The sequence below is a fragment of the Symphalangus syndactylus genome, chromosome 1 (assembly GCF_028878055.3).
Source record: "Symphalangus syndactylus isolate Jambi chromosome 1, NHGRI_mSymSyn1-v2.1_pri, whole genome shotgun sequence".
Lineage (NCBI taxonomy): Eukaryota > Metazoa > Chordata > Mammalia > Primates > Hylobatidae > Symphalangus > Symphalangus syndactylus.
Window position 1 is genome coordinate 29763391 of NC_072423.2, and position 16931 is coordinate 29780321.

Consider the following 16931-nt stretch of genomic DNA (forward strand, 5'->3'; position numbering starts at 1 on the left):
TTATTATAGAGGTCTGTTAAGTGCAGCATGGCTATTAAAAGATGACTGTATATGAATCTAAACTCATATTATACAATGAGAGTTATATAAGAACAAATAAGTTCTAAAACCAGATAGTTGGCCAAGCCATGTCTGATAGGTTATCACATTTTAATTCAAAATAACGAAGTATATATCAGATAAGATCAGGCGCATTCAGGGTGGTATGGCAATAGACTGAAGTATGTATCAAACATTAATGTAGCACATTCAAAATGGTTTCTGTGCTTCCAGGAGACAACTATTTCAGTCACATACTGAATTGAATGCACATACTGAGCTGGCACTGTTAGTGTACTTTGCTCAGTGCAACCTACTATGAAGCTCTACAAAGAGCACAGTCATTTTCTGGAGAAGTAGTAAGAATATATTTCCCAAGTTGCCATACAGAATCAAAGGAGTTACAGAGAAATAAAAGTTGTCCCGCATGACAACAAATTTTAGTAATTGCCCTATATATAAGGGAAAGATTGTATTAACTCTTTACTAATTCTGCCCTATATCATAGTGTAGGTATGTGCACACGTGTGTGTGTGTGTGTGTGTGTGTGTGTGTTAAAGAAAATAATTTGTTAAAGCAAGAAGGCTTTTAGGGAGCAGATAATTAGGCAGTTTTCAATTGTGCTAGATAAAATCCCAAAAGACAAAAGAATAGCATAAAGGTTTCATTGTACAAGAAATGAAACATTTAAAAAAAAAAAAAACAAAGATTTAAATGCCTAAAGAAATACTTTTTATCTGTTTTATGTATTGGAACTCTGGTTAAGATTTCATGTGTAAGTTTACTACCTAAAATGTTTGAAAAACATGGATTTACTTGCTCACTCCCCTCCTTTTACACAAGAAGAAACTATGATGTAGTTAAGATTAGTGCAGAAGCTATGTGATCTCTCTGGGGTTACAGCTAACACATGGTGAAGAGGAGATACTCCTCTTTCCACTGAATTCCCAACCAATAACCTGGTTCAGTAAATGATCACTTATATATCATTAGAAAAATCCTTGGCCAGGTACAGTGGCTCATGTCTGTAATCCAGCACTTTGAGAAGTCAAGAAGGGAGGATCACTTGAGCCCAGAAGCTGGAGACCAGCTTGGGCAACATAGGAAGACCCCTTACAAGAGAAAAATTTTAAAATTAGCCAGGCATGGTGGCGTGCACCTGTGGTCCCAGCTACGTGGGAGGCTGCGCCAGGAAGACTGCTTGAACGCAGGAGGTTGAGGTTGCAGTCCGCCGTGATCGTGCCACTGCACTCCAGCCTTCATGACAGAACGAGGCCCTATCTTGAAAGAAAGAAAAAGAAAAGAAAACCCCTTAGGAAAAAAAAAATCGTATTTTTCTCCCTAATTATTGTCATCCAATTTGGAAACTATGAAATGAAAAAATACAGATTCTTGGTTGAGGAGACAAGGCTTACAAGAATCGTCTTTTGAAACTCGTCCCTCCTGCCTCTCACTTTCCTTTTGAGAACCATCATGGTAGAGTCCCTTCGCCACAAGACTGGGTAATGACAAAATGGAGAAGGAAAGGTTTCTAGCCCCAAGTATCCATCCACTTCTAAATGAGAAAAGCTTGGGATGGTCTCAGAATCCTGATCACACCTTTAAAATAGGTGACATCTGAGACTATGTGGTTACTTTAAACCCTAAGTAAACATTTTATGAAAAGCACCATGGCTCTTTAGATTAACTGAAAAGGCCCAATCCTCCAACCATCACCCAAAATTCAGAGACTCATTTCTCGTTTAGTTTATCTGACTGATATTTATTTGCTTTGAAGACAGATCCTTGCTTAAGGAAAAAAAAAAAAACCAGATAAAAATCAAAATAGAACCTAAGACATAGTAGTCACCTGCTAGGAGAGGGTAAAGAAAAAGCCTTCTCTACTTCATATCCAAGATATAAAGGTATATAAAAATAAGTTAATTTACATCTTTGTATCTATAAGATATGCCAGAACTTAAGATTACACACACACACACACACACACATACACAAAAACCCTGTGATTATAGCATGGACATTGACTGTCAAAACAATTTTTTAAAACAAGCAATAAAATAAGTGGTTGTGGTTATTTTCATCTCTAAATCAAGGAAAATATTTTCAAGTGATAGGTAAGTTTTACAGAATAAACACAGAAAATATGTACAGAAAAATTACAAAAACACTAAGTACTGTTACAGATGACTGGGTTGGCATTTAACAGGCTGAAAGAAACCAGATCAATCTCAATCTTGCTGGGGTCAATTCAGATGCTCAAACAAATAAAAAAAATTTTTTTCTTTATGTTTGTGTACTAGAGGTGCTAAAATATTAACCAAGTCTGCAAATGTCATGCACAACGAAACCATTTATAAATATTAAAACATATCTAAAATACAAATTTGTATCAAAATCTGGTTAATAGAAACAGATAGCAGATGTAATAAATCATTAGGACAATATCACTAAGGAAAAATAAAATATAATATACCATACTTCCCCCCCCAAAAAAGCAGGAAGAGAAAGAATGGATTAAGCAAGATATTTAGGTATAATTTGATCATTTCAATCCCAGAATTTATAAACAATACTAGAGCAAAATCTATCATTAGCTATTATAATAAAAATATTACAGGTAAAATAGGTTAATATAATTTTCTTGCAATGACTTTAAATTACTGTTTTCCTTCCAATCCATAAGATCTATTCTGTCATATGCAGATCACAAGGCCAAACAAAAAAAGAAAATAATGCAAATACACATACCGTCCAATCAACATAAAGAGATAAGAGAATCAGAAACAAGGTACAAAATTATAAATGCCTCACAATCCAATCAAAATTGGATTTCTATATGCATATTCAGTGTCTAAGTGGTAAAACATCACAAGATTATCAACTCAGCTTTTTGCTCTATAAAAACAAGTTGGACAGGACTCAGTATCTGTATTGGAATACCATGTACTAGAATAAAGAAAATTTATATTTAAAAGCTTACGAGACACTTGTTCTCTTACAAAGACATGTTCTGGTATTCATGTGCAGTGTTTTGTAAAGTACTTTATTTCCATTAGCATTATAAATTTTTGTTCTTCAGCAAATCAGCAAGAGAATAATGGCACTAATCAATATTGTACTCTTCACAGAAACTAATATTAGGTCATTTATTATAGCAAAGGCCACTAGAATCTCAGCTAAAGGTATATCAGGCATTTCCATTTGAACACCATTTTTTAAAATGAATGTGTCACAGGCTGAATGAGTGTTTTCTTTTATAAAACAGTCTTCTTAGACTTAAGTATGAACAACTTCTTAAGGCAGACGGTAAGTGAACACCTCTAAGAAAGTCAGCTACGCCTCCTAGGGGCCTTGTCACCAACTACAACTATAGGAGGTAATGAATTTCTGCACTGAAGGTATGAAGACAGGGAGAGACTTGTGAATGAGAAAAGGGGGACATGAAGAAAGAACTAAAGTTATTTCAAAGCCTTTCAAGCCCAGCAGTTTTGCCTCAGGGGCCCAAGTAGGATGAGAGAGAGAGAGGCAGGTGAAAATCACACTGGATGGACTCCCCCATCTCCTCACTGCTATACAAGGGACATGGGATTGAATTTCCTTATGCTTCACTCCTTGCTTTGTTCCACAAAATGGCAAACTGTCATGGGGTTTCTACTGACATCCTGAGCGCAGGCTGTTGGCTCCATTGTTAGAGGACCGCTTGTGCAGAGGAGTTCCCTGGCAGCAGGAAGTGACTTCGTCCTGCAGCGCTCCTAACGTACAGAATTAACTTGATAACAAGGAGTTTTCTGTTTATTACTTAGAAGTAAAGTCTAAATAACCAGTCTATCCAAGAATACTTTCATTTTTAATTTGCCACTTGACTAATGTTCAAGACTTATTAAAAAGATAAAAAACTCATGAGAATATTAAATGTTAACTCAAAGAACCCAAGTCACATGGAACGAATTTCCCTTTTAGATAGTCATGACTGATTAAGAACAAATTCCATTGTTATTCCATTAGGTTAGTGGCCAAATATAGACAAGTAGAACAGTTTAATGCTGCTAAATACATGATCAGTCTAGAGCGCTTAAAATTAAGCTCAATAGCTCTGACACTCTGGAAGAAAAAAGAGGAACAAATCCCTCAGGTCCCAATGAAACACTGCAAACAGATACAATACAGATACAGTGTGCTTTGCATAATACAGTTTGTCTTAGACAAAATCTTTCTGCCTCACAATATAAAGTATCACACAGAAGTAGTTTTCATATATATCACTCAGTCATAATTTAGTACTTCCCCTTCTAATCACCATGCATAATCATTTCCAGTTGGCTTTGTGAACACTATAAGACAACTATTACAAATATTTTCGAAGAAACCTCATCCTTTAGTTTCAGCTGGTTCATAAAACAGGCATTACAAAAGGGGTATTTTAGAATTACTGAGTTCTTCATGAGTAACTTTCTCGTTCTTTCAATTAGAATATTCTTGCTCAAAAAGAAAAGACATCCAGAATACCACAAAGGAGCTAGGAAAGTAGTCCAGCAAGCAGAAAGTGAGGAGCCAAGAGGGACAGCACAGGGTGCTTACCTAAAGCTGAGGTATATTTTTATCAGAGAGCTCTTATTCTTATCCAGTTTACTCTTATTTTACATTTAACTCAAGCTTGGTTGCCTGGCATCCACACCCCCACAACACTAGAAACAGTAAATTCGAAATTAGGGTAAAAGCTGCTAAAGGTGAAAGGTAGCAGCCCAAGAGCAATAAAAATTGGTAACAATTACTACACAATAAAAAAGAGGAGGAAGGAAAATTAGTAAAAAACTACTATATAAAATGTAAGAGGCATTATCAATCTGGGGTCTTTTCCATTCAAATAAAGAAGTATATTCTCTTCAATAAGCAAGTGGTGGTAATTTTACAGCATGGGCCAAAATAACAACTCTGGCTAACGAATAGAGGATGAAAAAGCCAAAGACTTTTTGAAATATTTCAACAACAAAAAAATGGATATATTTTTTAAAAATAACCCGAGCATCTAGTAATTAAAAAACCCTTAGTCATCTAGAAAACCATTCCTTAAAAAACAACTATCTCACAGAATTGCAAACACTGAGGCATATATAAAAAGAGAAAGAAGGAAGAACGCTGTGTAGTTTAAGGCCTTTGGGTGGGGGAAAGACTCATATCATGTTTATCAAATCCTCTCCCTATCTTTCCCCCCATCCTCTTCCTACGAACATACCCTAAAAATATCTTCCTACCAAAGAATACACTAATATTTAAATTATTTTTACTAGCTACAATATCCTTTTCAACTCCCTCTGTAACACAGTTTCATCTTACCTTCTTGTATAGTGTTGGTCCATCCACATTTGTGCTCAGAATGACCACTACTTTATAATCATCAGAAAAGTGACTTCAATTCCAGGTTAAAATAGGTACTACAGTGTGGCTTGTTGAAAGTCAAACCCAAAACATTTACTAGGAGTGTCTTTCATTGAACAAAGAAAGCCTATTCTGTTTCCAAGGGGGATAAAAAGACGAGCCTAACCCTAGTAACCTTAACACAAAAGGAAGCTTAAAAGGCAGGGACTCGATAAGAACAAAGGATTGTGCTTTCTGATGACATCAATACGTATTAAACACGATGTGTTACACATCTTTCTATCAATATCTGAGATGATACATTTGCAAATTAATACTATGTTGGCCATAACTGCATAAAATGACAACAGCACCCTCTTTAGAAGAGATTTTGATTTATATAATGGTAGTGACTTTTATGTGTTTAATGTTTCTGAAACTAAAAGAGGAGATGAGCCCCTGTGAGCAGGCAGAATACAATGTACGAGAAATAATTACACTTGTGACCTCATGCCCTGTAAGGTCACTCTGCGTCGCAGGCCAAAGGAAATCAGGAACCATCAGCATTTGCCTCAGAGTCGTCACCGACTGAAATGAAGGGCAAGTGTGGGCATATTTCATAAACCAGCAGGTGCTTGACCTCATAAAAAATTCAATTCTCAAAATGCTACATGTAGAATATCACAAATAAGAGACATATAAAATTGGGTTCTGCCAAACAGCTTCACTTCAAAATAAATCTGAGACAACTCATAAGATTTATCTTCGTCTGAATTATAATGCAAAAATTTCAGAAAATAACATTAATCTCTATTAGGTTGGTGCAAAAGTAATTGCGGTTTTTGCCACTACTTTTAATGGCAAAAACTGCATTTATTTTTGCACCAACCTAATAGTAAGAATAACCAATAAAATTTTTAAAAAGTGTTTTTGGAACATAAAAGCAACAAACGTGCTAAAGACTGAGGGCTCAGACAAGATTTATAATGTTTCTATAAGTCAGTATTACAAGAATGTATGCAGTATTTAAGTCCATTACCATTAGTATAGGAATCACAATGCACTTATCCTCAAATTATCTATCAGAAATTAAGCAGCAAAAGTTTACATACTCACAATATTTTTAAAGGATAAAATAGTATTTCCTGGCTGGTTCAAGAACAGAGCACCATTATCTGAAACAAAATTCTCACAGTACTCAATCAGGGCTTGACTCTTTTTTGATTTTTTGTTTTGTTTTGTTTTGGAGACAGTCTCGCTCCTGTCGCCCAGGCTGGAGTGCGCGATCTTGGCTCACTGCAACTTCTGCCTCCCGGGTTCAAGCGATTCTCCTGCCTAAGCCTCCTGAGTAGCTGGGACTACAGAGGCGCACGCAGCCGTGCCGGGCTAAATTTTGTATTTAGTAAAGACTGTTTTTCATCCTGTTGCCCAGGCTGGTCTTGAACTCCTGAGCTCAGGCAATCCGCCCGCCTTGGCCTCCCAAAGCGCTAGGATTACAGGTGTGAGCCACCGCATCCAGTCAGGACTTTATTCTTATAACAATCTGTGAGCTGGCTTTTCAGTTAAGACATACTATTGCTCCTTTTTCTTTCCCAGTGATCTCCAGTCTGGCAGTGATCTGCCAGAATCCCTGGGCAATATAAATTAAAGTGAATTCTGAGGCAGCGGCAATAAAGAGAACAAAACTATAGAAAGCAACATAGAAAAGGAAAGGTACAGCCAGCCAACATTCTGTGCTTGTATTATGCACTTTACAATAAAAGCTTTACGAAGAGTTTTTCCTTTCATGCTCTCCTGTCCTGAGAGCCAGGCATGGTGGTGTGCACCTTTCATTCCAGCTACTCAGGAGGCTGAGGCGGGAAGATCCCTTGAACGTAGGAGTTCAAGTCCAGCCAGGGCAACATAGCGAGACCCTGTCTATTTTTAAAAAAAAAAAAAAAGAAAGAAAGAAAAAGAAAAAAAGAATCCTGAGAAAAGCAAGTGGCTCACTGTTTTCCTTACATTCTCAAACTAACCTGCAAAGGGCTTTTTATTGCAAAATGTACCTAAATAAAATATAGAAGATCCCAGTCAGTAAGACCAGATGCTTTATCATCTTCATCCCAGCCCAATCACTTACGGACTGTGAAGTAGAAACAGTTACCACCCACATTAAACTTCATCTCTAAGATGAAGAACTATCACAGTCCATCAGCTCAGTATGCCATTCTGCTCTTCAGGTAAGAGCATTTTCTGATTTTCAGACAAATATGTAAGAAAAGGACTCTTAGACAAAGCTCAATTCTAAGTTAGGAGCTGCCAAGATTGCTTAGGGAATTATTGCATTTTGTAAAGTGCCTAGAATTATTAAATTATAATAAAATATCTGATGGGTGGTATATTTTGCCCATTTTCAAAGAAGATTCTTATGCTAGAAACAGGTTTTGCATTTCTAAAGCAATACTTTAGGTTGTAACTTGCTAGAATGATCATCTCAAACATTAATGACAATGGTAGAGGCGATTTCAGTACAAGCACGTGGATGGCAGGTGTGGGCTGTCTACCAGCTGGCTCCATAACCTTTTGATCCCTTCGGACAGCAAATCTGTTCAACAGCCCTATGTGGTCATTCCTCATTTGTTGTATGCTTTCTTCTCCTTTCATACATTCAGAATCCCTACTCCCTTAGCCTGACACCCTTTTATTAAAATAGAAAGCTCACAGTAAAGTAAACTAAAATGAGTTTTACACTCAGTCAATGTAGAAGTTCCAGAAAAGATTAATGTATTATATCAAGAGTTGTCAATGCATGTTTCAGTTACATGTAGAATGCATGTTTGTCTTTCACACACACAAAAAAATGCTATAATAAATGACCAAGATCAAAGTTTTAAGTAAGCCAGCATTTAGCTAATAAATGAAGTACTCTGGGATACTATAATTAAATACAAAAGACTTACATAAATACAGAACTTAAATATACAACATAAACATAACACATAAACAGAAAGGTTTAAATATGACATAAGAACAGCCTACTTTATACTTATTTAAACAGTGACCAGAGCCATCAAAGAGTCATTTTCTTACAATTTTTTGACTCCATTTTGTTGTTAAATGTAACACAGCTGCAAAGAACAGTGTCTGAAAGCAATATTAGTTAAGCTAAATATCTACTCATTTTTCCACCTTCACCCCCAATTTAAGATCCAAGGATGCCAGAGCAAGCAAGATGGAATAAATAGTGATTAACATACGTTCTCACTTATAAGTGGGAGCTAAATTCTGAGTACGCAAAGGCACACAGAGTGATATAATGGATTATGGAGACTCAGAAGGGGGAGGGTGGAGGAAGGGTGAGGGATAAAAAAAAACTATGTATTGGGTACAATGTACAGCAATGTGCACCTTTACCGTTCAGGTGAAGGGTGCACTAAAATCTCACACTCTACCACCTTACACTCCATCCATGTAACCAAAAACCATTTATACACCAAAAGCTATTGAAATAAAAAATAATTTTTTAAAAAAAGGAATAAATAGTGGTTACAAGAATAAGTTTTGGAGTCCGTCACTTAGTAACTGAGGGACCTTCAGAAAATTCTTTAATCTCTCCTGGCCTCCATTTACTCCTCTGAAAGAAAACAAAAGGCTGGGGGCAGAGGGAGGCCGTGATGGCAATAGTGGGTACTTTACAAGGTTATTGTAATGGTTAAATGAAATAACATAGACCAGGTACTTAGCAAAGCCTGACACAGAGAAAGTGTCCAATTAATGGTAAGTATTATTATTTTACTTATATTTTATTCTCTCTGGGCCTGCTAACAGACCTCTCGCCAAACAACATACACAGTTCTGGCACAGCTTCAGGGAGTAATTTGTGGCTATATTTTGCCTTTACCGTGTAGCTAACTTATTCTCTTCTTCCCAGGAATAAAATAAAAAGGCATCCACTACAATTGCTAATGGCATCTCTTTTTCCCAACCTTTTTCTCTGTCAAGAATACAACCCTGTACTAATCTTTGGTGTTTTTCTTAGACCTTTATAAGCAATCAATAATCAAGTCTTAGAAATTATCTTTTATTCTACCCTATCTACATTTAGGTCTGGTTCCCGTAACCTCCCTTCTGCAATAGCCTGCCAGCTAGTTATGCTACTTTAATCAATTCCCCTACTTCACACTAGTCCATTCGTAATAAAGATGTCTTAAAAGCATCAATGTCTCAATATTTCCATAATAGCATTCTTCTTTTAAAAAAAATTCTTCAGTGATTTGCCATTATCTATTTTCACCTTCAAACAACTCTGTAAATACTATAGTCATAGTTTGTCCTTAACTTGGGGGATCTTATATTCAATAAAGTTTACGATGAGCTGATCATCTAACTATATTTTCTGGAATATTATAAAGTTAATGCCCACAAATTATGAACAAAGAATACTTTTTCCAGACTACCTTCTCATCTACTCAAAGACAAAGCTCTTTTCATCCCAATTTTATTTTATTGAAACTCTTTTTTATATTCTGGAAATTTATTTGAAAATCTGCACATATTTTTAAAACAATCTTAAGCTAATAACTTAGAGTCCATATGTCTAGATGCCTTGTTTTTTTTTTTTAAACTTAATTTGCTTTATTAAAATAGAAAAATTCCCAGTAAGCAAATGACAACCTGTATTCACCAAGTAAATATTTTACTCCTCAAACAATTAAGAATTTTAACTGGAGCTGTTAATGTGTGATATTTTGGCTATAAGTGAAATAAACTTTGCGTTTTTATACATTATATTTAACAAAAGTATTATGCTTACTAAGGGCTAGGAATTGTTCTACGCAAAGATTAACTCATGCCACACACATAATAACCCTATAAAGTCCTATTATCATCTTTATTTCATCTACGATAAAACTGAGACTAAGAAAGCTTAAGAAAAGTGCCCAAGGTCACATGCTTGATTAAACGTCCACTAGAGTCACCACTGGCAAAGATCTGGTAGAGTTAAACCAGTTATAAAAGTTATAAACCTTTCTGAATTTTGTTTTCATTTTCCTTCTTGCATAATAATGTACTGTCCATCTTGACATGTGTAATGAGTATTTCATTAACAAGAATAACTGGTATTGGCAAAAGGTCATTTAAAATGAGTCCACCTAAAACCCAGGCCAAATTTTCATAATAAAAAGTTTTTTTAAAGTTTCACTCAGAGTTTATCTTGCAAAATTGAACCTAATTTATCTTATAATGAATATAATTTAGGGTAAAATTTTAATTTTAATTCAATATAATTTAGGGTAAAATTTTTTAATCAATATAATTAAGGGTAAAATTAAAATTTTATTTGACTCAATTATATTGATTATAATTTAGTCAGTAACTGAGGGACCTCAAAAAAATTATTTAGTAACTAAACTGTTTTTAGAAAAATACAAAACAAACCAAACAAAAATACAAAACAAACCAAATGATGAACTAGGAATGAGTATGCTCATTATGATAGCAAAATACAACTCTTTTCCAATGCACATTCCAATGTAGCAACATAATTATAAAGTTTTTATTTTGCAAAAGAACATTGAAAAAATTTCAACAATTTTTCTAATCCTTTCAAATTATACTCTTTTGAAAGATTTATCCATCAAAATCCTTCCTAATTTTCTCTTTGTAAATAGTGCATGAGTCTAACTCTATCAGATCTTTGTTTTTTTAAGGATTCACAATCCCAACTTCAACTAGCAAGAGAATTTGCCTTGTATCTGCACTTGCATATCATCAGATCAATATCGAACAAACTGGCATCCATAAGCATAATAATGCAATGGGTGGAGACACATGTTAGTACTAGAGTAGGATGTTTGATGGGGAATTCATTTATAAAAGTCAGTTCATTAATGAATATTTTGATATAGACAGCCTTTGCCTTTTGTTTTTTAAAGCAAGTTCCAAACTACAGAGATTCAGAAAATAATAAAGTGAATTTGAGGATCTGTTCTTTTCACTTTAAGGTCAGTGACTCATTTTTGTTGATGGGTAGTAGCATATATATTTGTGAGTATAGGTACCTTTTCTACATATTCCTGCAAAGCTTTGTAGAAAAGCATGAGAACTCTTACGTGATATGATGTGGTCTATGTACTGAGGTAAGTAAGGAGCCCAGGCATCAATGGCTTCCTTCCTGCCTGCCTGCTCAATTCTTCTCAGTTCCGCCAGAAGCAGGGCCTGCGCGGCTTCTCTCACCTAAGACCACAGACCCAAACGTAAAAGCAGAAAGCAGATTAGTTGAGGAGGTGAATATTTTATAAACTAGAAAATTTATAATGAAATAAAGCTAGAAAACATAAAAACCATATTTATTTACATGAAAAAAACTATTAACCGAATGAGTTAACTACTTAAAAATCAGATGCTAGCAAATCATCAAAGACATTTTAATTAATGATTTCACTGAAAACTATTTTAACACTAATGGAAAGAATTAGGTTTCAACAATTTAATCACCTTTGGGGATAAAACTGCATTTTCCAAAGCATTCTTGTACTTCAATGTAGCGTTTTACTTTTAAAATCTCTATATTAACATTATTAAGCTACTGTGAGAGCTATTAAATTTTTTTTAGCTTGAAGAAAGTTAACCTTATCTATTTAATTTCTTCATATTATATATGCTAAGTAGATACTACTTATACAAACAAATACATATAAGTTAACATGATTCACGTATACCTAAGACATGCTTAAACAATGCTTTTGACAAATAGATAAATATTCCTGTATAAAGGCATAACTTCTTTTAGTTTTATAGAGAAAATCATTTTTCAAAATTATATATTTTTCTTTCAATGTAGCATACAACTTTTATTTTGCAGTTTTAATTTAGTGTTATTTTGGCAAAAATGCCACAGGCATGAAGTCAAAAAAGCTAGTCAATTATTAAGTGCTGTACCAATTTATTAACTCTTTTTTTCTGAGACCAAATGTTGCCCTGTCGCCCAGGCTGGAGTGCCATGGCGTGATCTCAGCTCACTGCAACTTCCACCTCCTGGGCTCCAGTAATTCTCAGGCCTCAGCCTCCCGAGTAGCTGGGACTACAGGAGTATGCCACCACGCCCGGTTAATTTTTTTGTATTTTTAGTAGAGACAGGGTTTTGCCATGTTGCCCAGGCTGGTCTCACCCACCTGGGCCTCCCAAAATGTTGGGATTACAGGCATGAGCCACCACACCCGGCCTATTAACTCTTTATAATTGAAAAGATAACTTAGCAGCATCTAAATAAAAGTAGCAGTAAAGAAGTTGTTTTTAAGTATAAGTGACTTCTGAAGTGAATTCAAAATATTATTCAATGAAAACCCATGAAAATGTTAGTACTCTGCAATCCCTTTGGAGTTGAGGGGAGAAAGTCCAGGAAAGAAGCAATTATATTACTCATACTTATATTTGGAAAATTAAGAATCCTGGATAATATAAACTGCTAAGGCTATACAGGTCGAATGCCATAATAAGGGAAATCTTTATTAAACATTTCCAAGTCCTTGGTAATATTATATTCCAAGTAATATCTAATACAGAATAAGGCCATTAACATAAAATAATGGCTACCATTTAGTGAGCTCCTACCGTGTGTCAGGTACTGTACTTCCTGTTTTACTTGCATCATCTGATTTGATCCTGACGGCAATCCCATGAGGAATATATTATTATCCTCACTTTACAAATGAGCTTTAAATAGGTTAAGTAAATTGCCCAGGGTCACAGAGTTAATAATTGGTGGGAGTGATATTTAAACCCAGGTGTCTTCTAGTTCCAAGGCCTCCTTTTACAATAACACAGTACCTTTCATTGAAATATGGCAATTCAATTAGAACTTAATTTATGTGATGACACTGAGTGTGTAATTCTGGGGGAAGCAGGTTTATGTATTTGTTTATGCATGAGTGTGTGTGATCTGTACAGAAACCAAACTTAAGAAATAATTCCATAAAGTATATAAGACTTCATCAAACAGTCACTGAATTCTTTAAAAGTAACGGAATAAACCAGCTGGAGCATTCCTGGTTGGTATAAAAGCTGACAAAGAAGAAAACATAAATCATGATTCTACATTTTCTATCACACAATGAACAGATGATAAATCAGATAAACATTAATCATTTTTGTTTCAAGTTTACATTTGACCAATGCCTTTTTAATATTTTTGTTTTCTATCCTTATCGCTTCAGCATTACCTCCAAGCATCGATCTTGCCATCTTCGGGCCAGCATCTCCAGAAGGGGAGGCCTAAATTTATCCAATCCCAGTAGGTCTGGCAGCATAACACAGTGCATAGCAGCTAACTGACTCCAACCTGTCAAAAACATAATATATGACAAATTCTTTAACCATTTTGGCATTCCCTAAGTCAACAGTTCTTTATGTAAGTATACCAACAACAAAAAAAGGCAGATCTGCTAAGTTATATTACAAATGATTTCAATTTAATAGTAGACATTTTGTGCAAAGAATTATACTAAATGTATTTCATCCCTAAATCATGTCATTGGTGCCTATAAGAATTCTCAACATTTTAAAAGAAATAAAAATAAATTTCCACAGGAAGTATATCCAAATTCACAAGAAAAACACATTTCTTAACAGTCCCTCTAAAATAAAATATATATTAAAGAATGGTAAAACACAGAAATAAACACATACTAGAGCTATAGATTTGAAACTACTGTCAGTTAAAAGGGCATTCACACAGATATCCAAAGATAGGTTCACGTCACTTAAGGCATGGCCATCTGTGTGTTACTACTATGTCAGCCAAAAGAGATGTCCTCCCTTTCTGTCAGGACCTCTCATTAAGGGACTTATTGACCCCTTTTCTTACAAAATGAATCAGATTAAATATCTAACCATAATATCTAAGTAACATAACCCCTAATTTTGAAAGAAAAAAATGAATTCAGACATTCCACAAAATAAAAACCTAACAATTCAATATTTACAAAATCTTAAACATTGTTAACCCTAATCTATGAGAATAAAAGTGACTTTTTCTAAAATTCTAATTCACAATATGGAACTTGATTATAGGAAAAAAAGACAAACACTGTATGCCAGTGCAACACGTAAAAATATTGGATAACAGACATTCCCAAATAGTCACTCCAATGCCACTTTAAAGGTATGTGAAAATAGATATACAATAAATGAAGTATTAGATAACAGACATTCCCAAATAATCACTGCAACCCCATTTTAAAGGTATGTGAAAATACATATACAATAAATGCCTCATTCTTACGAAATTATCGATGAGGCCACTATTAACCCATGATAATTACCATTACCTCCTAGGGATAATATTTAAAGACAAGTAATCAAAGATGGGTGCAAAAAAAAGTCTACTATCGTGTTACAAGATGAATTATCTGTGAAGATAGAATTTTAGCAAATCAGTGTTTTGAAATAATCTAAACTGTAATCTTCTTAAAAGAATGACAAAAACCTTACCATAAAATTTTAAATTATTGGACTTGCTAAAGAGAGTGAATGAGAGCGGGAGAGAGACAGACTGACAAGCCACTTATCTAAAGATTCATCCTTTCAGTGAGGAAATTCTCATCAACTAATAAACATGTAATTACATTAATTAAGGTGATGGAAACACATTTTAGATTATAACTTCTTTATAATAGAGGGAGATATACTTTAGATATACATATATGTATATACCTAGTAATTTCCTAAAGTATTTCAATGTTTCATGTAAGTATAAAGTATATTCATGAGCTAAATTTTAATATATGATGATTCTCACCAAGGTCCAAACAGCTTATTTTTTGAATTAACAAATAGTGTAACAAATATGACCCTAATTATTTTGGTAAAGTTCAAATTTTGCTAAAATTCGGTCTTAACATACAAACCTTGATAAAGTTCTATGACAAGGAAACCAAAAATGAAGTTATACTTTTAAGGCCCCATGTTTTCTTTCCAAAGGAGTAGTGCTTGCAACATGGGCTCTGTACTTTATGGACATTGGAAGATTCAAGATTGCAAGATTCCTTCCATTTGAAAAATGCTTTTTCATGAAGAAACAGGTCTTACTGTTATATTTTTGATTTTGAAAATTTCTTCCTTTTTATGTTATGCAAAGTGGTAACTACAAACGCAATGAAGACAGTGGATGTAACTCAGAGCTCATGTTTCATTAAGCTTCCAGGCAGTACAAATAATCCTAGATAGGTCTTATGGAATAAAGGTTTGTAGGTCCCATTCCCATTTTCAGGGCTCCAAAAATACTTTCGACTTGTGTAACTCCACAGAGATAACATGGTAGCCCAACTACACCTTAAATACTGAAATAATGAATTTTTGCCTGAGCTTAAAACAGAAATAGTAAGGAGGATAAATAGGTAAATTCCTATCAGTCTATAATCACTGGTGCCAATAATCAATCTGAAGACTTTTCCAACAAAAATGTTAATTAAGAGACTCCCTCACAACTCCCTCTAACTGGCATACACAATTGTGAAAAGGCAGCAAAGTAATGATACATATAAAATAAATTCATTAGCTCTAATGCCAGAGATCACATGGCAAATACCATTACAAAAACCAATCCACCTTTAACACTGACTTTACATCAAAGATTGGCATCTCTGCACTTAACAGTATTCTAGATTATAGAAAACATGGATTATACCAGCCAGAGGTAACATTACATTTTTAAAACTGGCTCTTGTCATTGACATTAACAAATAAAGTCATAAAATGGGAACTTTAGAATCTCATACATAACAAAGCAGATGAATGTGTAACTCAGATAAAAAGAACATGTCTGTTAGAATAAAGCACAGATTGAGAGAAAGTTGTTAGAAGTTGAGAGAGATACCTTCATTTACTAAGAAACAGGTATGTAAAGCAGGAGCAGAAGCAGGGTCAGAGCCAGAGTGATCAGCATCAGACCGAGCGGAAACGACAGGTGCAGCGACTTGCAGAGGAAAAGAGAAGAAGTAAAGAGGAGAGAATTGAAGTACAGCAGTTTCTGAAAAAAAGCTTAGTATTAGTGAAGAACGAAAAACAAAGTAGGCAAAACAGAGAATGTAGAACTGAAACAATGTTTTCATCAGAAAAGCATGATCATTAAAGATTACAGCAGAAAAATGATATCTTTTATTGAACAGTAATCACAATATAGTTCAAATTCATCTTAAAGTCAAAATCTAATATTCTGATGAATGTATGACTAATGCAAAACATAGCTCTAAAACAACTAAAGCCATCATGAAAAAATGACATTAAAAATTAGCAAAAATGTTATTCGATTTTTAAAATGTATCACTTGATGAAAAAGCTTTATGTTGGTCTTCATATTGTCAGTTACATTTTTCTAACAGTTTATTCTCTGACATTATGTGTAAATTATTTTTAAGTTTTCAAACCAATATTCACTGAGATCATTTCAACTTTTCACATTTATTTTATGAAAACTCCATTTAAAATATCCCAACTTGCAAAGAATATATATACCATGTTTAACTCTTGTTAAAAGAATCCTAACAGGTTCATTCATT

At 34.4% G+C, this 16931-nt stretch overlaps 1 protein-coding gene across 5 annotated transcripts in view; it reads right to left on the bottom strand.

The window, feature by feature from the left end:
• Positions 1–16931, bottom strand: part of WDR7 (WD repeat domain 7) — a 371052-nt gene that overhangs the window by 230412 nt on the left and 123709 nt on the right. For 2 of the 5 annotated variants that reach the window (XM_055298151.2, XM_055298158.2), the window contains 3 exons: positions 16250–16348; positions 13596–13714; positions 11487–11610 (listed from right to left, as the gene is read on the bottom strand). In XM_055298151.2, coding sequence (XP_055154126.1) covers positions 11487–11610; positions 13596–13714; positions 16250–16348 — 342 coding nt within the window. Of the gene's footprint in view, positions 1–11486; positions 11611–13595; positions 13715–16249; positions 16403–16931 lie in introns of all 5 variants that reach the window. The other 3 variants (XM_055298166.2, XM_063641519.1, XM_063641394.1) reach the window with 2 other exon arrangements.